This window comes from Arvicola amphibius, chromosome 6 (genome assembly GCF_903992535.2).
Source record: "Arvicola amphibius chromosome 6, mArvAmp1.2, whole genome shotgun sequence".
Taxonomy (NCBI): Eukaryota; Metazoa; Chordata; class Mammalia; order Rodentia; family Cricetidae; genus Arvicola; species Arvicola amphibius.
In genome coordinates, this window is record NC_052052.2 from 106,327,084 (window position 1) to 106,350,376 (window position 23,293).

Below are 23,293 nucleotides of genomic sequence, written 5' to 3' on the forward strand. Positions count from 1 at the left end.
GTACTAAACCATCTCCCCGCCCTTCCAAATCTTAACGGTAATCTATATGAAACATACTTGCTTTCTCAATGCATGTAAAGTGTTAAAGAATTACTGAATATATATGAGCACCAGGAATTCTGTAGAATTTTTTTGTGAGAAACAGTAAGTGCCCCCAGTAGCAAAACTGATTTTCCCCTGGTCTTTAAGGCTGCAGAGGAATGGTAGCCTGGGAAACTGGCCTGCAGGTATTCCTGCCTTGGTCACAGAGTCCAGACTGTTGCAGGTTAGCAGAAAACTGTAAACCAGAGCTTCTGAAATTATCTTCTCTGAGGGGCTGTAAGAGTGCAGTGTTAATATTTTCAACCACTTAGCATTACCTCTTTTTTGAAAATATTTTACTAATAATAACGAGACGGATGTTCTTTCTCATTGTAAGTTGTTTATTGCAAGATAATTTACAAACATCTTGGCTTTGTAACTCTGTGGATCAAGTTTCTTCTGACAAAGACAGCAATCAGTTAAAATCAGCTTGCTGTTTCTTTTACCTGAAAGACAGTACAGAACAAAAAGGAGTCAAACAGAACGCCTTCTGGAAAATGAGGAAGAACACACACATAAGGCACAAGGAATTGCATTTACACAGTAAGATGCAGATGCTTCTCAAATTCTGGTCTATGGGACCCTGGGATTTATGAGGGCAAACTGGTCTCATAATAATGCTGTTTCATCCTCATCCCACTCACAAGTAAATGATTGTTTCTCCAGAGGCAACACAAAACACAACAGAATGAAGAGAGGAGATTCTCCTATAGACCAGACCTTAGGAGTTTGGCCATGAGGTTTGAGAACCACTGTTCTCACTAACCCACATTTAATACTCTCCAATAACTCAAGTTTTCTATGCCTACAATTATTTCCTTATATCTGCACTCCTAGAACACATTCATTCAATGTAAAATTACAGTTTAAAAAACTCACCAGCACCACCCACATTTAGCTGTCTCCCTATCCAGTACTGCCCAAACACACCCACCAGCCGGCTGCACTTCAAACCAGCCTGCCCATCTAGCCTTAGAGAAACCATTTCATTACTGCTTTGTTGGCCTTGATAATACCTGGCTAGGGGAAGAGTGTATGGACTTTACCTCTTATCTGCGGATGCAACTTGATTTTCATTAATCCCTGGTTATTATATTAGAAGAAAAAAAAGAGCACAAAACAAGCAGGTTAAGAAGCATTCCATGCTAGTTAACTTCAGGCCATTTCTTTGCATGTTACTCTGAGCATACAATGTAAATAGTTACACACAATCTTTAACACCAACTCAGTATAAAAATGCCAGATTCTAATGTAGTCAGAGACAATAAAAACTTCATATAAATAGGAAACACTCAAAAAAAAAAAAAAAACAAAACAAAGAACCCAAATAAACAAAAAAGCAAAACAAAACAAAAACCAAATAGGTAAGACAACATGTACTTTTCTATCTAAAAAAACACACATTAAAAACATTAATATAAAAATGTAAACATGATTTATTCATGCTTTTCACTTTATCACAAAATAGCCAATGTTTGTATTAAAATTTGAATCACAATCTGTGTTAGGTTACAGAGCATGCAAATCAATTCATAAAATGATCTACTGTTGAGACTGGACAAGTAACTTTTTACAATAAGGGCTTTGATTATCTAGAAAGTGAAAATACATTTCCAATAAGATTATTTTTAAAATTCTCAGTTTAATGCCCCAATTCCCATGTTTTCATTTTCCTAGTTTAAGTGAGGTTTCTCACATTCTTTTTCTTTTTCAAGACAGGGTTTCTCTGTGTAACAGCCCCAGCTGTCCTAGAACTCACAGAGATCCGCCCATCTCTGCCTCCTGAGTGCTGGGATCAAAAGGGGCATGCCACTATCACCCAGCGTTTTTCACATTCTTAAGCAAGACCTCAATTGTGCAGAATTTATATTCTCACTGTTCATGCAAAAACCTGATCTAAGATTTTGTGAAGTCAATTTCCCCCCTAAGTATTCAAAAATATGCAAGTTTGGGGGCTGGAGAGATGATGGCTCAGTGGCTAAGAGCACTGACTGCTCTTCCAGGGGACCTGGGTTCAATTCCCAGCACCCACATGGCAGCTCACAACTGTTTGAACTCCAGTTCCAGGGGATCTGACACCTTCATATAGACATACATGCAGGCAAAACACCAGTGCACAAAAATAATTTAAAAAATGCCATCTTAGCATTTGATAAATGTTGTAATGACTTAATCCTAGTGTTAGTCTCCATGTCATACAAGACAAAATCCCATGAGTCAAACAGAATACTTTAACCATGTTTATAAACTGGATATCAAGACTCCATATTGTGTGATGCTAATAAGGCAATGATGAGCAGGTTGGGAGATGGGTCAGTCCTAACAATGCTATGTTCAGAAAGCAAAATGGTTTAGGAAGAGGATGCTCAGCATGGCAAAGCTGATGAAGCCAAGCTGCAACTTTTAACATATTCCACTGGCTCAATCAGTTTCAGGACACGGTCCCATCCTTCCGAGGAGGATGGAGACCAATGCAAAGTCAGTCCCTAGTAAAATGGCATAAGTGCAAATACCAAGTGAAGCCAGATGCTAAGAGATACCTTACTCAGACTATGAAGGATGGTTTTTTGGAAGCAAGACTTCCTCTAGCCCAGTCAAGGAAGACAAGTATCAGATGAAGAATGAATAAAGCAATCAGAAGAGAAAACCCAAAGCCCAGGCAAAACCCTAGAGCACCTCCATGGAGGTGAGAAACAGAATGAATTATTTAAAGATCTGGGAAGATGGATTGCTGAGGTCCAAGCAAACAACTAACTATACGACATTATATTGGAAAGAGTGCTGATGGCCAGAAAATACAGGATCACATACAATAAACTTAGATGCTGGTTGATTCTGTGAAAAGCCAGCAAGGAAATATCTTAGGCCTTGTGAGCCATATACTGCCTTTTTATAACACTTTAAAATCTAAGACATAACCTGGACCATAGTTTCTAGCTCCACAATTTTGCAATTTCTTCTTTAATACCTGTTTCTTCTGTCAAGAGAGTGAATTCTCCAAAAACAAACACTGCCTCCACTACATCGTGAGGGTCTGGCACCTACAAATTACAGCTGTTGCCAGGCAAGCCTATGATGGATCCCAGCTAAGGAGATGGAGAGTTGGCAGCTTAAACCTAGGAGTTTGAGATGAACTTGGGCAATATGGTAAAACCCCCACCTCCAGCAAACCATTTTATAATTTATGAGATGACAATAACCTGTAGTATGTGGGCATGAAGAAAAGAAAAGAAATTTTTCTTTTGGTTTTTCGAGACAGGGTTTCTCTGTGGCTTTGGAGCATGTCCTGGAACTAGCTCTAGTAGACCAAGCTGGCTTCGAACTCACAGAGATCCACCTGCCTCTGCCTCCCGAGTGCTGGGATTAAAGGTGTGCACCACCACCGCCCAGCAGGAAAAGATTAAAGGATTTAGAAGGTGAAACATTGGTGAACAATCAGGAGGAGGTAAGACTCAGTGACCCAAAGGCAATATACTGCACACGTCATTGTCACATGGTTGATGCCTAGTATAATTTTTCAACAATCCAGAGATTTTCTGGAGGAAAGCAGTATGCTGTTTTATAGTACCAATGTAGAATACTTAATAATTTAAAACCCTCATCATTCAGTAGATAATAGAATTATATAAAATAATAAAACCAGTCTTGTAACTCAGAAGTTTGCCTTATAAATGTTGTTCTTAAGTTCCAAAGACTGACTTTCCAGATTGATAGGGAATTGTTCACACCTTTGGTCCTAATACTTTTGGAAAGTCAAAGCTGCAACATATGTATCTCTCAAGATGAGAAATTAAACTTAAATGTGTCAGCTCAAATAAGCAGAATAAAGCAAAGATCCCCCTTCCATCAAGATTTGATGAAAGGACACAAGAGGCTGTAACAAGTCTTCCTGATTTTAATAAAACAGAAAACTCTAGCAACCAGAGACCCACTAGACCCCATGCAAAGATAACAGAAGCCTTCTGAAGACCCCCAGCTACATTTACTTACAGAGCAGCAGCCCCAGAGATGATTTCAATCAACTCCTTTGTGATGACGGCTTGGCGGGTGCGGTTGAACGTCAGAGTCAATTTGTCAATCATATCAGCTGCAAACAACAAAAGGTTAGAGAAGAGTAATTTCTGCTTAATTGAAGAGGAGTTCCTGCTGCATTTTGGATCATCAAACTGGCCTCTCTGGTCAGTAAGAATTTTATCAAGTTATTTTACATTTTTCATAGGCTATTTTCAGTCTTGCAAACCCACTACCTACCAAGTAAGTACTCCCCCCAACAAGACAAAATAATCTGTTAGCATTTTTGGGGGGGAGGGGAGAAGGTTTATCGAGACAGGGTTTCTCTGTAGATTTGAAGCCTATCCTGGAACTAGCTTTTGTAGACTAGGCTGGCCTTGAACTCAGGGATCCACCTGTTTCTGCCTCCCGAGAGAGGGTACTAAAGGCGTGCGTCAGCACCACCCAGCTTCTGTTAACATTTTTGAAGCTACTACCATGAGCAATGTTCACCTCTCCTCTCAGCAGAGATGCAGGTGGGCGCTTTGTCTAATCCCACATTTCTAGGGCAGGTTACATCCTCTAGCACTGTATCATGGGCTTACAAGCATTCTTGCTGGCGTTGTCCATAGCCGTCATCCTGGCACTCTGCTCACTGGTGGTGGACTCCTTCAGGGAGTAGTAGATGATGTTGGCCAGACTGTACTCCTGGTAATTCTGTAGCACATCAGCATCGATGTCATCATAAATGCTCATGCTCTCTGTTCAAACAAGCAAAGAGTTTCTTTGAAGACAAAGACCTACTCATTAGATTTTTTTATAATTATAGAAATCATCGAGTTGAATAAAATTTATTCTAATAATTTCTTCTATTTCCATAGCATATTGTCAACAAAATGTGTCAATAGTTATTTAACATTTTACCCCAGAAGGTTAACCAAGTTCACATTTAAAATAAGCTCAATGGCAGAATGCTTGCCTAGCAAGTGTAAGGTCCTTGGTTCAGTCCTCGGCTATGGGATTAAGGTGTGTGTGTGGCGGTTATAAAGCTCTTTGAATAGCAGTCAGCCAAATGTTTGCCACATAAACAGCACTCTATAAAAATGCTTTTTTCCAATGAAAAGAAAAAAAAAAATCAAAGACTGAATCTAAAAGCACTATACAGATCAACCTTAACCATTAATTACTAAAGAAATAAGAATGTCAGTATGACACAGTGTTTATTCTACAAGTCCAACAAAGGTAAAACTGCATCAGGAAAAGTCTTGGAAACACCACCATCCAACAACGGCATTTACGGTTGAAGAATCGACAACTAGAAAATAACCTGGTTACCAACTTCAAGAGAACTGAACACTTCAAAGGAAAGGAAGGCTATGGTCACATTTATTCTACTTGATTCCTGGTATAAATGAGATCTATGGAGATAAAATACAAGAGCTCATGCTTGGAGCAAAACCCTCCTGAGTGTAAAGGCTGAAATCTGAATTGTAAAATTTTTAGGAAAAGGTAAACTCTCTATTGAAACTTGGCAAAGTGTTTTACCTGTACTATACTCTGATCCACAACATGCTTGTGTAACTTCTTGACATACAAAGTAGGCTATCAATATCCAGTTAAACATGCATAAAGCTAATTTTTAGTAAGGCTTTTTGGTCACTGAAAACAGAAGCATGCTTACCGGTATTTGTTCACTAGTGAAGGAATGGAGCTGGGTTGTCTACATGACTGAGGATTGCTAAAAGGCACTACTGCTGCTACTGCCTTTTTTCTTTTAAAGACTTATTTTTGTTTTGTGTGTTTGAGTGTTTTGCACATGTGTGCCTTATGCCCACAGAGCCAGAAAAGGGTTAGAAGTGGACTGAAAGATGGCTGTGAACTGTCGTGTGCATGCTGGGACCAAACCCACATCCTTTGCAAGAGTAACAGGTGCTCTTAACCATGGAGCCATGTTTCCAGTCCCCCTCTGGTGCTCCTTAAAAGTAGCCCAATCCAGAAAAGGCAGTGCACACTTAACAATCCTCACTACCTGGGAGGCCAAGCGGTTCGATGAAAATCGGAGATCAGCCTGGGCTACATACAGATAGAGACTACATTCAGAAATTAACACTAACAAAACAACCCAATAAGCCCTGGCTTTCCTCAGTGTCCAGACAGCTCCTGACCCCAACACCTGCCGTGCGAAGGCAGCTTACCAGCACTTGCAATGGTGTTGAGAGAGAAGATGGGCTTCTCTTCTGTCTTGTAGGAGATAACAGATCTGGAAATGACAGAAGCACATGTGAGTAACAAAATAACTTCTCAACTAAGCAGGCATTCAGAACACGAACACGAAAGAGCTCTGAATTCTTAATGTCCTTACTTGAACTGATTAAAAATGATAGAGCCTTCATCAAATTCATATCCAGAATTCAACAATTCCAGGGCAATGACTGATGCGTCTCCAAAAGTAGGGGGCTTCCGTCCCACATCTTTGAATGACACCAAAAACTGGTCAGAGTGAGTCCTAGAGATCATATAAAGAAGTTAATGAGATGCTTGTGTTGCAAGAACATAGCAGTTAAGGAAAAGGTTAACATGGTGAGGTTTCTGTGGGGTGTGGGGATGTGGGTGGCGGATTGCCCGAGGGCAGTTGTCCCATACATCATGAGCACTGCTTTCGTGGCCCCTCCCAAGAGCTAAGAACTACAAAGGGCTCTCTATTTTATATTCCTCTGTTCAATCTTAACAAGTTACTTAACAGATTTCCGTTCTTGTATTTCTAGGCCGTGACAATTCTGTACGGATTACCTCTTTAGCTTAATGCCAATAGACCTGGTAATTTTTATTATATTCCACTGAAGGTATCAAGGAAGTGTACACACACACACGCGTATACACATACATACAACGTAAAAAGTAACACAGGATACATACTCCAATACATCATGAGACTTCTCTATCAAAGAGACTCCACTCCTCAAAACATGAACACATCCATTTACCTATAAAGTATGCCCTTGATTTTGTCACCAATTCCAACAATCATAACTTCTTTCCCGGCTGCTGTGAGGTTAGCTACCTCATTCTTCATCTGTTTAGCCACTGAGGAATGAATAGCACCACAAAGCCCTCGATCTGACGACACACCAATAAGGAGGTGTTTCTTCTTGTCCTCAGGTCCCTTAATCTCAGCCTTCTCATAAAGCGCTAAAAAACGAAATAAGGAGTGCCGAAATGAAATTTATAGTAAATGTAGTGATCATCTCTAATTTTAAGTCGCTGAAGGGAGCTGCTTTCAACACTTCACTTGTCTCATTGCCTGCTGAGTATAATCAAGGGTGCTTGTGTACTTACTCCATTTACAACCAGGACACTGCAAAGGTTCCTAAGGATCAACTGGTGGCCAGATTTTTAAAAAATATTGAGTAAAATACCTAGATACAACCAAAACGAAGGTAGAACACAAAAGTAACTGCTTAACTGGATACCAGACTTTTATACAATGTAAATTCCAGCACACAGCTAAAAAAAAGTAGTAAGCAAGTATTTATTAAGCCTCTGGTGTAATCTGCACATCATGCTCTTATTTTATAGAAACTGTGGATATTGAAGTTATGGCTGTGAATTTATTTTTGGCATTACTTTATTAACTTTCCTGGTCTGTTTTCTAAGAAGCAGAGGCAAAGAAATCAAGTGGGATTAAAAATACCTGGATTGCCAGGCAGTGGTGGCACATGCTTTTAATTTCAGCCCTAGAGAGGCAGAGGTGAGCACATCTCTGTGAGTTCAAGGCCATCCTGGGCTACACAGAGAAACTCTTGTGTGTGTGGGGGGGGGAGAACACCTGGATCTTACTAGATGAATTACCTGTGACAGAAAACAAGAAGTTGAGGGGATCAAGAGCATCAGACCCAGGGGTGGCTTTCAACAGCTGGCTGCTGCCAGGACTGCAGGAACATCCTCACCGCCACCATATGTACTCAGCTTAAGAAATCATTTCTGTGTTCACTGCACAGTAAGAATTTGGCATTTTTATGCCAAGTGCCCCTTCCTAAGCCAAAAGAACCTAAAACCACAAAGTCCAGGGCGTGGGGAGAACACATGAAACTTTTTAGAAAACATTTCACAGCATAAACTCCTGCCCCCAGTCTTGAGACACTTAGGTTAACGTTCATTTTCTGTCTGCAGTCAGCACTTCCCAGCTTACATGCCCGACTGCTCCATCGCAGACTCTCTCGGGCATTTCTCCTTCATTAGGGGAGGATTCCTTATTTCACTCTTATCAGCAGGAAAGGTATCAGTTAAGTGCTCTCCTTTTCACACGAACGAGGCAGAGATCTGAAAAGAACCCCACTCTTTCTGAACATTAACTTGGTTTGAATTTTTGATTGTGCAAACCAGTAAAGCAATGACGTGTTTGTGACTGCAGGGCAACAGAGGTGCAGCTCAAGTGCTGCAGAGTACAGGGTGAGGCCCTGAGTTCAAGTCCCAGCAACCACATGGGGACTCACAACATCCACAATGAGTTCTGGTGCCCTCTTCTAGCATGCAGGCATACATGTAGGCAAAACACTGCATACATAGTAAGTGCGCATATATACACAGATAATTAATTCATTTCGAAACAGGCAAAATTTTCCTTGAAAGTTAATGCTTCTTTTTCTCCATCCTTTTTTTTTTTTTTTAAAAAAGTTAGTTTCATTCCCTTATCTGTTTAGCAAGGGTTAACTGTCTTAAGTGCTGGACCTGCAGGAATAATATTTCTATTTTTTTGTTTTGTTTTTGAGACAGGGTTTCTCTGTAGCTTTGGAGCCTGTCCTGGAATTAGCTCTTGTAGACCAGGCTGGCCTTGAACTCACAGAGATCCACCTGCCTCTGCCTCCCGAGTGCTGGGATTAAAGGCGCGCGCCACCCCCACCCGGCTGATATTTCTATTTTAAAAAGTAGTCAATAGGAAAACAAACAAGGACACAATGGGTCATGACATAATTATTAGGTGAAAAAAAAAAAACCCATGAGGGGTAGAGGAGATGGTTCAGTTGGTAAGTGCTTGCCCCACAACCATGAGGACTTAAGGAATGCACCCACGTAAACACCAGAAATGTTGGTGAATGTTTATGACCCCAGTGTTAGGGTGAAGACAAACGGATGGATCCCTAGGGCTCACTGACCAGCCAGACTAGTCAAAACTGTTGAGTTCCAGGTTCAATGAAAGAGCCTATCTTTGAAAGAGACTATCAATGAAAGAAACAGGTAGAGATTTGACAGAGACCTCATATCCACCCCTGGCTTCTACATATACACAGTACATACAATAGACCTGAAAGGTAGAGCGGGGAGAAAAAGTCCTAGAAGAGAGCTGTAGCACAATTAATAAAAACCCAGAGACAGAAACTGGGGTTCAACCTGACTATCAGGAAAGCAAAGCAGCTAGTCACTGGCTCTTACCTCAACCCCAGTCTAAAATGTCGATCCTGCCTCTAGGAATCTCTCAGAATGAGACTGAGAGCTGTCTCCTCCCGCCTTATATTCCTCTCTAAGGCTGCACCACTACTGCCTGGTTTCTATGGCTAACTAGTGTGGCTACTGGGATTAAAGGTGTGTGTCACTACTGCCTTGTCTGTAAGGCTGACCAGTGTGGCTGTTTTACTCTCTGATCTTCAGGCAAGTTTTATTTATTAAAATACAAATGAAATATCACTACATTGAGCATAAACCTTATTTGCACTAAAATCTCGGTTCAGAATTCATGATAATGCCAGTCATAAGAGTAAACATGGATTCTGAGCAGTCTCAAAGGAGTTAGATACAAGGTTATCAAGCAAACCATAACTGAATCTTGTTGGGTTTGGGATCTCTCTTGACTGCCAAAATGTTCCTTTCTGCGTAAACATCCTTGAGACTGAAGACTGCTCTTGCTAAACCAAAAACTGAGGCAAAGACTGGACAAATGGCTCAATGGTAAAGAGCACCTACTGCTCTTGCAGAGGACCTGAGGTGGGTTCGCGACCCCGCTGCATTATAACCCCCATAACTCCAGTTCCAGGGGCCCTCACACCCTGGCCTTTACTGGCACTTTTACACAGGCACATAATTAAAAATCTTAAAACCAGAGCATTCCCCGCACACATACATAGTAAAAATGTCTGCACGATCAAGAAACCTTGGTTATACATCAGCATCATTTACAGTGTGGTTTTGATATCCTTATAGTGGACTTTCCTAGGTGACTGTGAGAAGAAAGAAGGGTGTTTCTCTCTTGGAAACCCCCCCCCCCCTTCAGGAGTTTCCCTCGCTTTCCTTTAACAATTCTACCTTGGCTGTCATTTCCAGAATATGCCACCCACCTCTATTGACTTCATGGCAGCCCACTCCAGTGTCTGGAGTGTGTGTTTTTCAAAATAAACTGCTATTTATACTTTCTATGTCTCTTCACTGAATTCTTTCCTTCAAGATGAAAGAAAAAAAGAAGAGAGAGAACCCTGTAACATAATGACAGGAGAAATAAAGTACAGGAAGTGATATGGAAGGATGCCACTGGGAATAAGATGGCTCGGGGGGCCTACAGAGCAGGTGGCCAGAGGAGAAGAAGCAGGATTACAACCATATAAAGACTTGCGCGCCACTGACAACTGCGTTCTTATTGTAAAGAGATGTGCAGGAGGGACAGAATGGCTTCATTCACTGCAGCCTTGGGTGAGGAAAGACTGCAAGAAAGCAGAGCAAGGGAACCAGCAGAAGGCTGTAGAGGATGGGCAACAAAATCCGAGCCGACTATATGACCTCCTTCACTTTCAAAACATTTCACAGTAAGTTAAACTCTGCCAGCGCTCAGGAGACAGACAGGCGAATCTCTGTGAGTTCAAGGCCAACCTGCTCTATAGAGTGAGCACCAAGACAGCCAGGGATACATAGGGAAACTGTCTTGAAAACCAAAACCAAAACCAAACCAAAACAAATTCTTTGACGTGGATTTCAGTAAAAGGCAGCAGGATACTGAAAGAATTTGGATAACGTAATTATAGTTAGGATGGGAAATTTCCTACTGCATTTGCTTATTATCTCTATGACAAATAATCAAGTCAGTATAAAATCATCTAAACATTAAATGTAAGTTCTAAAAATACCATATCACTTTTCTCGGTAGGAAAAGAATTCAAGAAGAGATTATATAAGTTACAATCAAGTTGTCCTGTCTGTTTTCCCACCAGCTGTCCCCACCCCACTGTCCTAAAACAGCAAACAAGGTTATTAACGGGACGACAGCATTTCTTCGTCTTTCAGATGGCAGTATAATAACCCAGGAAAGGTTTTAGGCTGTTTAAGTGAACAGTCACAGAGAGTGCTAATACAGAGGCTTTGTGGCAAAACTCAAGAGAGCTTTGTTTAGTTATGTGACCCTGGGCAAGCCCCCAAACTCTGGTGTGCAGAAATTACATGAGCACGTAAATGTACATGCATGAAAACACGAATGCACATATAGTGCTCAGGATGGGCTTGGTACCATACCAAGTATCTTAGTTTGGTTTCTGTTGATAAAACGGGAATTCAAAGTAACTTAGGGAGGACACGTTTTACTTCATTTTACATTCCAGGAAACAGTCCATCACCTCAGGGAACCAAGACAAGGACCTGGGAGCAAGAACTGAAGCAGAAGCCTTGGAGGACTGTAGCTTGCTGGTTTTCTCCACTTATTTTATATACAGCTCAGGTCCTCCTGCCCAGGGATGGCCCACACTGGGCTGGGCCTCTCTGCATCAATTAACAGTCAAAAAGATGTCAAACAAACACGCCCATAGGCCAATATCACGGGGGCAATTCCTCAGATCAGAGTCCCTCCTCCCAGGTACATCTGGGCTTTTGAAAGTGGACAAAAGCTCCCAGCACTAGATTCACAATGAGCACATCATCTCTGTGTGGACACTCCTCCTCACTCACCCAAGGAGCCTGTTCCATACACTCGAGCTGGCTTCAGCTCCCGCTCAGCCCGGGCATACTTTGCAGCTGCCACCATCTTCATAGACTTGGTAATTTTCTGGATATTTTTGATGGACTTCAGTCTCCTGGTAACTAAAAATTCAAAGTGCTATGTTAGACAAAGGAGGCAAGTACAATTTCATCTGTGAATACAGAGAGCAATCTTTCTTAAGTGCCAAGCAGAATAATTAGCACTACGGCTCAACAACAAGCAGCTGACACTAAGCTAATCTAAATGCACAAACTAGTCCCAGTCACGGAGCGAGACTAGCTACACAGGATGTAGAAATGAACATCACACACACATATTAAACTGGAAAAAATGGCCTCACTTACTTACTTCATACCATTATTTTCAGTTGTTTTAATACAAACATGAAACTAGTATAAATTTTTTTATCGTTATTATTCTGCAGGTCATAAGGACCAGCATTCTTCTGTGTCATTCATGTGGTCTTTCAAAATAAATCCAACACATAGAGTGTAAACTAATTTGACAACTTTGAAAAAGATACAATGGGCTAACGAGTCATATATGTGTGTATGTATAATATATATAATATTGCTATTATTATATTAATACACATATTGATATTGATATTATTTATCTTGTGAGAGTGCCCGTGTGGGTGTGCACCATGGTGTGCATACGGAGATTAGAGAACAACTTGCAGGAGTTGGTTCTCTTTCTCTGAAGTCTTTAAGCTTGGTGGCTAGAACCTTTATCTGCTAAGCCATGCAGCCTGTCCAACTGGCACATCTTAAAAATCAGTTCTATTTGTCAAAATTTAGTTTGACTTAATTTGCATATCTAGAGAAACAACATACTTACTATCTTTCAAAGTTGCCATGTTTCGAACTTGGATCCTGAGGATAAAGATTTAAAAAGTACTTCAGTTTTTGTTCTAAAGAAGCTTTGCTACACAATTATTATCTGAGTATACTATACAAACATCAAATACAGGACAATGGATATGAACAGAATGTTTGCCTATTTAAAATCTAGTATTTATACCAAGCCCTAAAGCATAATAGCACTCCTTAACACTGGATTTCCACTTCCATACCCCTGCTTACTTGATTTCAGAGCAATAGAGTCTTTCCCATCTTTGTCTAACTACATTTGAAACTCAGGATTGAAATGAAACCCGACTCCCATGGTGCATATTAAAAATAATACTCAAGCTGAGCAGGGCACAGTGACACATTTCTTTAATCCCAGCACTAGGAAGGCAGGTAGATCTCTGTGAGTTTGAGGCCTGCCTGCTGTTCCATATAGTAGACTAGGATGGGCAGAACTATATAGTGAAATCCTGCCTTAAAAACAAAACAAAATAAAACAAACACAACAAAACCACTACCACCACCAGCAGCAGCAAAAATAATACTCAAGGCTCTCACTGGCGTGAGCACAAGTATGTTAATACATTCATCTCAATTTATGTTTAACTTTTTCATTTCAATAAATGTTTTCTAAAGAGTTTTTACATTTGTGCTAGTGAACAGATCATGTTTTCTGAACAAGAACATAATATCAGGGAAAATTCACAGAAAATGTAATCAAATATTTGTCAAGTCTTTAAAATTAGAGTGCTAATACACAGAAGTAAAAAGGAAATGTCAGAGAAAACAGATTTCTACCCTAGCAGGAAAGACAGCATGTTATTAAATACCACTTCTAAGCTTTGGATCCACACAAGCTACTAAACTAAAAACAATGACCAATGAGCAAGCTTATAGAGAGGACTCAAGGAGGGCAACCGCAGAATACAGTTCTGAAGGTCAGCGTCTTGTTTAGGGAGCATTAAGACACTAGCGGGGAAGTGAGGGTCAAAGACTGTGTTGAAATATTTAATATTTAATGTTTTTAATATTTTTTCTTATAGAGGGAGGCTGGGAGCTTACATATACATACGTGCATGTGCACGCACACCATGAAAGAGCGAGAGGTGATAAAGATGAGATGCATGAAAATGGCACCACGGAACCCACCTCCAGCACACCCACTAAAACCATTCTAACCCCCCCAATAACAACCCTAAAGAGTGGGCTCCGCACCCTCAGCAATCTGACAGCAGTAGCTTAGGCTATTCCTGTCACTTGTTTGTCCATGCTGATAGTTTAGGCCACTCACAATAAAACTTTCTTGTTTCCATTAAAGTATTTTCTTTCTTTTAAGTTAGATATTAGGAAAATTAAGACAGTTTTTGTCCCTATGGGAGTGGGCAGAGAACCACAAAGCAAAGCTACACACTACACGACCCCACCTCACCTACATATGGTAGACTTTATTCCAAAGTTTATTTTTTAGTTTTTATTAACATATATTAATTATAAGCAAGGACTGTTTCATTGACAATTAAATACATATGTGCATTTAATTTTGATCACATTCAGCCCCCATTATCCTCTTCTGTCCCCCCCTTCCTGTTCAGTCTTCCTTCCACTCCACCCCTTTTGCCCCACCCCTTATTTTAGGTGAACCAATGAGTTTAATTAGGTTTTTTTTTTTTAAAAAAACAAAACAACAACAACAACAAAAAAAAAAAAACAGGAGTAAAGGACTATTTATTTATAGGGGCAAGGACAACTCACCAGTGCCTGATCCACTGAAAAAAACACCTCTTCCTCCCTCAGCAACCCTCAACTGCCCATAGATCCTCAGGAAGAGGCAGGGTCTGTGAGTCCCTCCCCTTCAGCAACTGTTACCTGCCAATCAAATGTCACTCACAGAGGGAGGGGTTGCTCTCCTCCCCTTGATGAATGCTGAAGGGCTCAATCTTGGACATAAAAGAGTGCCTCAGCCATGTCACGGCTAGAAGACTGAGTTCTACAACACTCCACTCCACCTGATGGCTCTTGACGTATTTTTTATGTTGGGGATGTTCCCTGAGGGACATTAGAGGGAGCAATACAGATGTCCTATTCTCCCCAGCTGGCAGAAGCACTAATCTATGGGCAGAAAAGTTAAGTATTTAGAAGGCAGTTTGGCAGGCACAGCGTATCCACTAGCAAGACCGCAGCAGCAGCTTCTCTACTGGCGCCTATGGCCTCCACAGCAACAGGCGTCTGACCAGGTTTATAGTACCAGAGGTGAATCTCCTGTTGTAAGGTAGGCCTCAAATACAATCAGAAAGTAGACGGTTAAGGCAAAGATGTTTATAAGCCCACAAATTAGATTTCAGATGGCAATCCCCAGATGCGATGAGGATGCGATGTGGTCCAGCAAAGCAAACGGAGACAAGACGTTAGTACGCTCTTTGAGGAAAGGGCAGCAGGAAGGCTGACCCAGAGGCTTGATCTAAGTGGACTGATGATCATAACCAATGCAGAGAAACAGGTAAGCTCCCTGGAAGAACTGACTTTTGAGGAAGACTAGAGGTTAGCTGGAAATGTCTAGTGGGAAACAAGAGACATATTGAGAGTTTAGATACAAATTTGAAAACCATCAGTAGAGAGACAGTAGTTGATTCTAAAACCAAAACCAACCAGAACTAACAAAAACAAAGTATACCCAATAATGGCAGGGAAAAGGAGAGGCAGAAGGAACTCTTTCGAATTCTACAAAGAAAGTAGTAACTTAAACTAGATAAATGCACTGTAAGAAATAAAAATACAGGAGCTGGAGAGAGGGCTCAGTGGTTGAGAGCATATACTACTCTTCCAGGGTACCTCACACAGACATACATGCAAGCAAAACACCAATGCATGTAAAATAAGAATTAAAAGTAAAGAAAACTACAGAGACTAACACCTTTCATGAACACAGGCACAAAATATTTAAAATAAAATTACACCATAACCAGGTGGGGCTTATTTCAGTTGTATATATTCATTTACCATTTAAAAACAATATAGGCCCATCATACCAATAGCTTAAAGAAGAAAAACCATACCAATCTACAAATGCAGAAGCATCAAATAGAATCTAACACGGATTCGCAACAAAGCCTCTGAAAACCAGGGCAGATAATTCCCTTAAGCAAAACCTATGAGTTTATGGTGAGAAACTAGAGGCTTTCCTCCCGAACCTGGGAGTGACCCACGACGTCCTCTCACTTATTATATTCCAAGTCACAGCTAATGCAGGAAGGGAAGAAAAAAACAGAAAAGAAAAATTCATCTCCACAGATGGCACAATTGTCTATTTAGAAAATTCCCAAAGAATCTGAAGGGGGAAAAAACCTTTGTGGCTGGAAAGAGGGCTCAGAGGGTAAGAGCAATTGCTGTATACAAGGACCCAACCTCACATGCAAAAGTCCACAGGCAACTGAGTAAATAAATCTGGGAGCAGGGAAGGTGGCTCGCCCTTCACAGGGAAGATACCAAATACACATACAAATAGCATTATATAAACTCATCAGGTAATAGGAATATATGTGTATATACTGATACATATACACATGTAATTGGTGTTGGCGGTCCTTCTATGTGTTGCTTTTATTAGTTAATGAATAAAGAAACTGCTTTGGGCCTATAGCTAGGTGGGGAAAACCAAACTGAATGCTGGGAAAAAGAAGGACGGAGTCAGGGAGAAGCCATGGAGCTGCCACTGGTAGGCCACAACCACGTGGTGATGCACAGATTAATGAAGATGGGTTAAATTGATATGTAAGAGTTTAGCTAATAAGAAGCTAGAGCTAGCGGGCCAAGCAGTGATTTAAATAATAGTTTCTGTGTGATTACTTTGGTTCTGGGTAGCCTGCTGCTATACGTAATAACAACAAAAGAATAAGGACCCAAGTTTGAATCACTGGCACCTACATAGAAGGACAGGTGTTGCTGCCTGCATGAGGGAGGGGTAACAGAAGGGTCACTACCAACCCTGCTCCAGGTTCAGTGAAAGAACCTGCTTTTTTGTTTGTTTGGTTGGTTTTTAGAGACAGAGTTTCTCTGTGTAGTTTTGGAACCTGTCCAGTCACTTGCTGTGAAGACCAGGCAGGCCTTGAACTCAAAGAGATCCACCTGCCTCTGCCTCCCGAGTTCTGGGATTAAAGGTGTGCACCACCACCATCTGGTGAAAAGAACCTGTTTTAAGACAACTGGAACACCTCATGTCCTCCTCTGGCCTCCACACACACACCACCACTACAAGTAATAAATAATTTAGCAAGGTTGCAGGACAGGAGGTTAGTGTACACAAAAGCTAACTGCTTTTGTATATACCCATATACTCTCAGCAACCACAGGGTTTGGTTTCAGGATGCTTTTTAAATACCAAAACCCTTGGTGTTCAAGTCCCTTACATGAAATGGACTAATATGCTCAATGTTCAGATGTAATGCCACAAAAAAAGATGGCTAATTATACCAGTACAGACAGTTGGGGTACAAAGCTAAGACTATAAAATAGTTAAAACAATTAAATCTTATGTGTATTTTACAATAAAAAACACCAAAAATGGAAGTAGTTATGCATATAAGGTCTATATGAGGAAAGGCATATTATTGAGGAAAGAAACTAAATTTTAAATAAAATTTAAGAAAAAACAATATTGCCAAAAAGGTCAATTCTCCTTGACTTGATACATAAATTCAACATAACCCCAACTACAATCTTAGCAAGCTACTGTGGACACAAATAAACCAATATAAAGTTTATATGGGACTGCAATCAATCTAGGGTGGGCATGTAATACTGAAGAAAAAAAGAGCTGAAAATCTGACTTAAGTCTTCTATGAAATTATAGCAGTTAACACTGGTTGAGTGGACAAAGAGCTGGGCAATTAGATGATTCTACTTCTATATCAAAGTGATCACAGACCTAAATAGAAAAGACAAGACCATAAAACTTCTGGGAGATTAAAAAGACTTAGAACAGCCTCTTAACCTCTGAGCCATCTCTCCAGCCCTTAAACCTCTTTAAAGACAAAGCAAAAACCATTCTTGTATGTAAGCCACATAAGTGACAAGGTACATATGTCAATGTCAAGAGGACAACTCTGAGGAGAGGGATCTCTCCTACTATAAGGGTTCTGGTATCAAACACAGTGCATGAAACTTGGCGGCAAGTGCCTTTATCTCTCTGAGCTATCATGATGGCTCTAAAATTTGTAAAAACATTTTTTAAAAAAATCACAAAATAAGTGAACCTTAACAGAACTACAGACTGTAGTAACAATATATCAAAAGTGATGTTAAGCACAGGGAAAATGGTCCAGAGTGGTGAGTAGGGATACGAACTCTCCATAGTAAATGAATGCTCAACATCACACAAATCTAGAACTATAATGGAAAATGTGCTTTTCTTTTAATTAAAATTTTCAAATGTAGGTTACAGAATGATGTATGCTCTGTGTCTCAATTACATGTGTAAAAATAAGAGCTGTTTTAAAGAGTCAATCTCTTAGCTCGAAAAGTGAAGGATGCAGCTCTCTGGTATTTTATTTACCTGCCATGTTCAAGGTTCTGGGATCAGTCCCTAGCACTAGAAAAAAACTAAAACACAAAACACAAACTTTTGACTTACACAATTAATACTGGTATTACTCAGCCATAGAAAAAGAAAATTAAATAAATAAGAGAAACAGACTATCTAGAAAATATTAAGTCTGATTGAAAAAAAATAAAGAAAAGAAAAAGATCGAGGCCAGCAGACACGACAAGCTATTTTAACAGACTATTGGACATAGCGATCGTTCTATTCATCCCTTCTAGAAATGGCACAGCCAAAGATTGAGCTGCCCCCCCTTTCTCTCAATGATGTTATCAAAGGCTCTAGAATTACAATTAGAAAAGTGTGGTTTTAGGCACATGCTTCAATTTAACTGACATGTGATGTGGGATGCCCTTCTGTATGCTGTGGATGTCTTATTGGTTAATAAAGATGCTGATTTGGCTAGGCAGAATATAGCTAGGTGGGAAATATTAGCAGAGACACAAAGGGAAAGAAGGCAGAGTCAGGAGACATCAGCAGTCACTAGAGAAGCAAGATGTGAGGCAACAAGCCACAAGCCCCATGGTAAAATATAGAACAGAAATAGGTTAATTAAATTGTAAGAGTTAGCCGGGTGGTGGTGGTGCACGCCTTTAATCCCAGCACTTGGGAGGCAGAGGCAGGCGGATCTCTGTGAGTTCGAGGCCAGCCTGGTCTACAAGAGCTAGTTCCAGGACAGGCTCTAAAAAAGCTGCAGAGAAACCCTGTCTCGGAAAAAAAAAATTGTAAGAGTTACTTAATAATAACCCAGAGCCAATAGCCCAAACATTTTGTAAATATTAAGCCTCCGAGTGGTTATTTGGGAACTGGCAGGCAGAAGAGAAACCTCTAGGTACAGGCATGAGTTCCTAATAAAGGAATAGTGCACAGAACAATTCTGAATTGCACAATGTGTCTGAGCCATTGTCACAATGCTTTTGTTTTGACATCCCAAGTTTGTAGTATGGAGAAGAAATATCTTTTAACTTTCTATGTAGGCCACAGGCTGCCACTCCATAAGCTCTGAAGTGCTCTCATAGTCTGCCTTCACTCAGCTCAAGATGACTGTCTATGCTACAAATGTATCTTTAAAATCAATTTGATCACTGAACAGCCATCAGGTGCTTGAACGTTTAAAAAGTATTATGGGAAAAATATAAATATGGAATATAGAGTCTCACAGGTAAAAAGTCTAAGGACAGGACAACTTTTGGGAGTTGGCTCTCTCCTTGAGTTGTGAGTTCAGGATGTTGTTTTCAGAATGTCAAGCTTCGGAAGAGCAGGCAATGCTCTTAACCGCTGAGCCATCTCGCCAGTTCAATTCCCAGCAACCACATGGTGGCTCACAACCATCTGTAATGAGATCTGGTGCCCTCTTCTGGCCTGCAGGCATATATGTAGACGGAATATTGTATACTTAATAAATAAATAAATTAAAAAAAAAAAAAAGAATGTCAAGCTTGTACCTCTTGGGTAATCTTCCTATCCCTATTTCTGGAACCTTAAGGGACAATTTGATCTACTGAATCTCACACTGCAAAGCAGCATTAAGAGGACAAAGTCTTGGTCCCAACTTCTCCTCTGGAGGTATTACAGAGACTCGGTATTATCAAACGCAGTGGATGCACAACCAAGGGGACAGCGGGTAAATTGCAGGATCTCCTCTTAGAGTACTGGGTTGGTTTCAAACTTCAGGAGTCATGGGTAATGCCTATGCAAGAATCAGCAGTCTGGAGGGATTTTTTTTTTTTTAATTTTATGTGCACTGGTATTTTACCTGTCTCTATGTCTATGTGAGGGTATTAGATCCACTGAAACTGGAGTGGCAGACAGTTTTGAGTTGCCATGTGGGTGCTGGGAATTGAACCTGGGTCCTCTGGAAGAATAGTTAGTGCTCTTAATTGCTGAGCCATCTCTCCTGTCTGAAGGGATTTTAAGGAGCGTGCAATGCTGTATACTATACAAATGAAGGAAATACTTAGCATTAACTAACTCTCAAAAAAAGTCAAGTTTATCAAATTCTTTAACACCTTTATTATTTCCTCCTTTGACAGAGTAGCCTTTTTATACAGTGTACGTAGTATTTAGAACCCTGTTTTCATGGTTTCAATTTATATATTTGATCCAGACCAGCAGCAGTTCCTCCATGGTGCACTCATTTATTTAGTCCTACACTCAACAGTCAACTAGCACTGCCTCTGCTTCAAAGAGGAGAACCCAGTAGGACAGACACTAGGGGATTTGCCCAAGGCCACACACAACCACACAAGTGGCAGTGTGAGTATTCAAACCCAGTTCCAGAGTCCATCTGTGAGATGACGCTCTGATGCCTTTCAGTTCATAGTTATAGTAGATAAACGTGTGTGCCCTCCTTACCCCAGATGAACTCTGCCTCCCCACACTTCATTATGGCCACTTGTACCCATTATAGCGCAGTTCCATTTTAGAGCTTGTTGAACACTAAGGAAATAAAAACATTTCTTTCCTCAAAGCTGAAGATGGGAAATAAACTCAGGAACCTCCTTTCTCCAGTCCTCCCTGAAAACTGACAGATTGCGGTTTCTAAAGCTTCGCACAATCAAAAGAACCAAGAAAAAGCTTCTCCATGGTTCTCTGAAGGTGAAGGAAGGCACAGTCTCCTCCCTTCAATTACCACTCTGGAATATGAATCCTTAGACTTTTTTTTTTTTTTTTTAAAAAAAAGGGTTTATGTGTATGAGTATTTCTGCCTGCATGCATGTATGTGTACTGCACGCACGGCTGGTGCTTATGGAGGTCAGAAGAGGGTGTTGCATGCCCTGGAGCTGGAGTTATGGATGGTATGTGTGGGTGCTGAAAACCAAACCCAGGTCCTCTGCAGGCGCAACAAATGCTCTTAACCGCAGAGCCAACTTTCCAGCCCCTGAAACCTTAACATCTGAATTTGCGAATTCCAAAGGCAACTAAAATGGGGAAAACAAGGACTCATGATGGAAATCAAGAACAATGAAATACTTGAAAAGAGAAAGGAATATGCATTCCATAGAATACTGAGGCTCACGGAATCTCCAGTCTATCCATTTAAGACCAACATTCCAGAGGTTAAACTCAGCTTTCATTTGCCCATTACGCTCCAGTTTAGGTTCCCAGCAGCTCTTAAGGAAAAAGCAATACTTTACCAGACCTCATCGTCAGATGCTCTCTCCCGTGTTTCATAAAAAGTTATGTCTATGAGTTTTATGTAAAACATCTACCTTGCATTAACTTCAGGCTCTAAAACTATGAGCCCATAAAAGGCACAGCAAGTGCAGAGGATGGAAAAGTGCCGGCTACCAAGCACCACGGACGTCAAGAAATTTCCCAGGAAGCTCACAGACCCTTCACATTTTAACGCCTGCGTGGTGCCAACTGGTGCAGGCAGGCACTCCACCAATGTCCAAAGGCAGACTGATGCGGCGAGAATCCAGCTGCTGTGACCTCCCATATCAAATGAACCGACCTTCCGTCCAAGGTTAACCTACCAACATGCTTTATGTATATATTCAGTTTCCTCAGTACTTTGGAGCCTTGGCATATGCCTATAAATTCCTTGCTTAATGAAAGAGCTATATTTCAATTCATGCTTAGTAGTTCCACAAACTAGGCTACAAGAATCTAGTTTAGCGCTGGAGGACCTTAACAATCCTCCATACTGCAAAACCAAAGAATCTCTAGGCATTGTTTATAGTTAATAACTCCTAGCACCAATTCTTCCAGACTTCTAGCTTCAAAGCACTATATGGTATTACACTGTGTTATCCATAAAAACCACATTCTATCTGTTCATCCCTAGACATTCTAATACATACACATATATATGTATGTATATATTGCCCAGAGAATATTTAAAGTCAATCCTTGCAATATCTATTCTCTTTGTATGGAAGCTAACAAATGTCACTTTTTGAAAGCCCATACGCGGTGGCCTCCCCCCTCCTGCCAAGGTCCCTTGGAACAGTTTAATGACCTTGCAGAGAAACTACCTCAACACGAGAGTGCGCTTGCTGACAATGCTTCGTGTCTTTACCATTAAAATCGACAGATTTTAAAGTCTCTTCAACACCAAGGCGACCAGCAAGATCAGGAGAGGGGCTAATTTAGATTCCCTTAGTTTCTCCAGTACCTAGCAAGGAGCCCGATACCCGGTGAATACCTGACCAATGAGTTCAAGCACAAGATCAATCTCGTAGCTCAACAGTGCAATGTTTCACAGGGCGTCACAGACAAAAATGTACAACCCAACTTTCCCTAGGCCTTTTCTTCTGTCTCCCCTGCACCCTGAGGACCTTCCTAAAGACTTTACAAGCCATGAACCAGGGTACGCAGCGGAAGTACAGAGCTGATAGAAACCCAGATGGTTCCAACGCTCAATTCGACTCCAGTCGGGTCCTGAGGTCCCGGATGGCCGTTTCAGTCTATGGGGACTAAGCCGTGACCTTGTTCCCTTTGACCCCGGCCCGGGACTGGCACGCGCCCTTCCCGCTTTGCAGACATTTCCGCGGCCCGAGCGTCCGGGACGTGCAGGAGCCCGTACCTTTCTCGGCCTCGGGTGAGCATGCAGCCCGTACCCTTCTGCCTCGCAGTAGCCCGAGCCCCACATCCCTCCCGATGTAGTCATACCATTGCGGCTGCAAGGCACAGGCCGACAGCCCGGCAGCACTGGCCCGCGAGAACATGGTGGAACCTTGAAGGTCGGGCAGACGGGGCTCACTGCGCGTGCGCGGGAGCTCCCACGGCACCGGCCTTCTTCGCTTGCGTCTTCAGTCTCGCTAATTCTCGTGAGCTCCGAAGCCTCAGGTTCCCTAGCCCCACCCACTTCCTGCTGTCAGT

The 23,293-nt window shown here is 41.2% G+C and overlaps 1 protein-coding gene across 3 annotated transcripts; it reads right to left on the reverse strand.

The window, feature by feature from the left end:
• Positions 1-401: 401 nt before the first annotated feature.
• On the reverse strand, positions 402-23,235 carry Atp5f1c (ATP synthase F1 subunit gamma). 3 transcript variants are annotated; one of them, XM_038332527.1, is made up of 10 exons: positions 23,084-23,234; positions 12,863-12,897; positions 11,992-12,123; positions 7,056-7,260; positions 6,434-6,577; positions 6,267-6,331; positions 4,677-4,832; positions 4,072-4,168; positions 1,128-1,164; positions 402-527 (listed from the first exon to the last, which is right to left on the reverse strand). In XM_038332527.1, exons 1-9 carry the CDS (start codon positions 23,137-23,139, stop codon positions 1,158-1,160), a joined length of 897 nt encoding a protein of 298 aa, XP_038188455.1. In that variant the 5' UTR covers positions 23,140-23,234; the 3' UTR covers positions 402-527; positions 1,128-1,157. The 3 variants fall into 3 exon arrangements, with proteins under 3 accessions (XP_038188455.1, XP_041911129.1, XP_038188456.1); XM_042055195.1 differs by lacking the exon at positions 402-527 and having other exon boundaries at positions 1,123-1,164; positions 23,084-23,235; XM_038332528.1 differs by lacking the exons at positions 402-527; positions 1,128-1,164 and having other exon boundaries at positions 4,068-4,168; positions 23,084-23,235.
• Positions 23,236-23,293: the final 58 nt, after the last annotated feature.

What these genes read in the sequence shown, in the direction of transcription:
- Atp5f1c (XM_038332527.1), bottom strand. Translation starts at nt 23,139, where the DNA reads ATGTTCTCGCGGGCCAGTGCTGCCGGGCTGTCGGCCTGTGCCTTGCAG. An exon ending in TGTGCCTTGCAGCCGCAATG is followed by an intron (nt 12,898 to 23,083) that starts GTATGACTACAT and finishes CTTTATCCTCAG; the next exon opens with GATCCAAGTTCGAAACATGG. An exon ending in CAACGCCAGCAAGAATGCTT is followed by an intron (nt 4,169 to 4,676) that starts GTAAGCCCATGA and finishes TGTTGTTTGCAG; the next exon opens with CTGATATGATTGACAAATTG.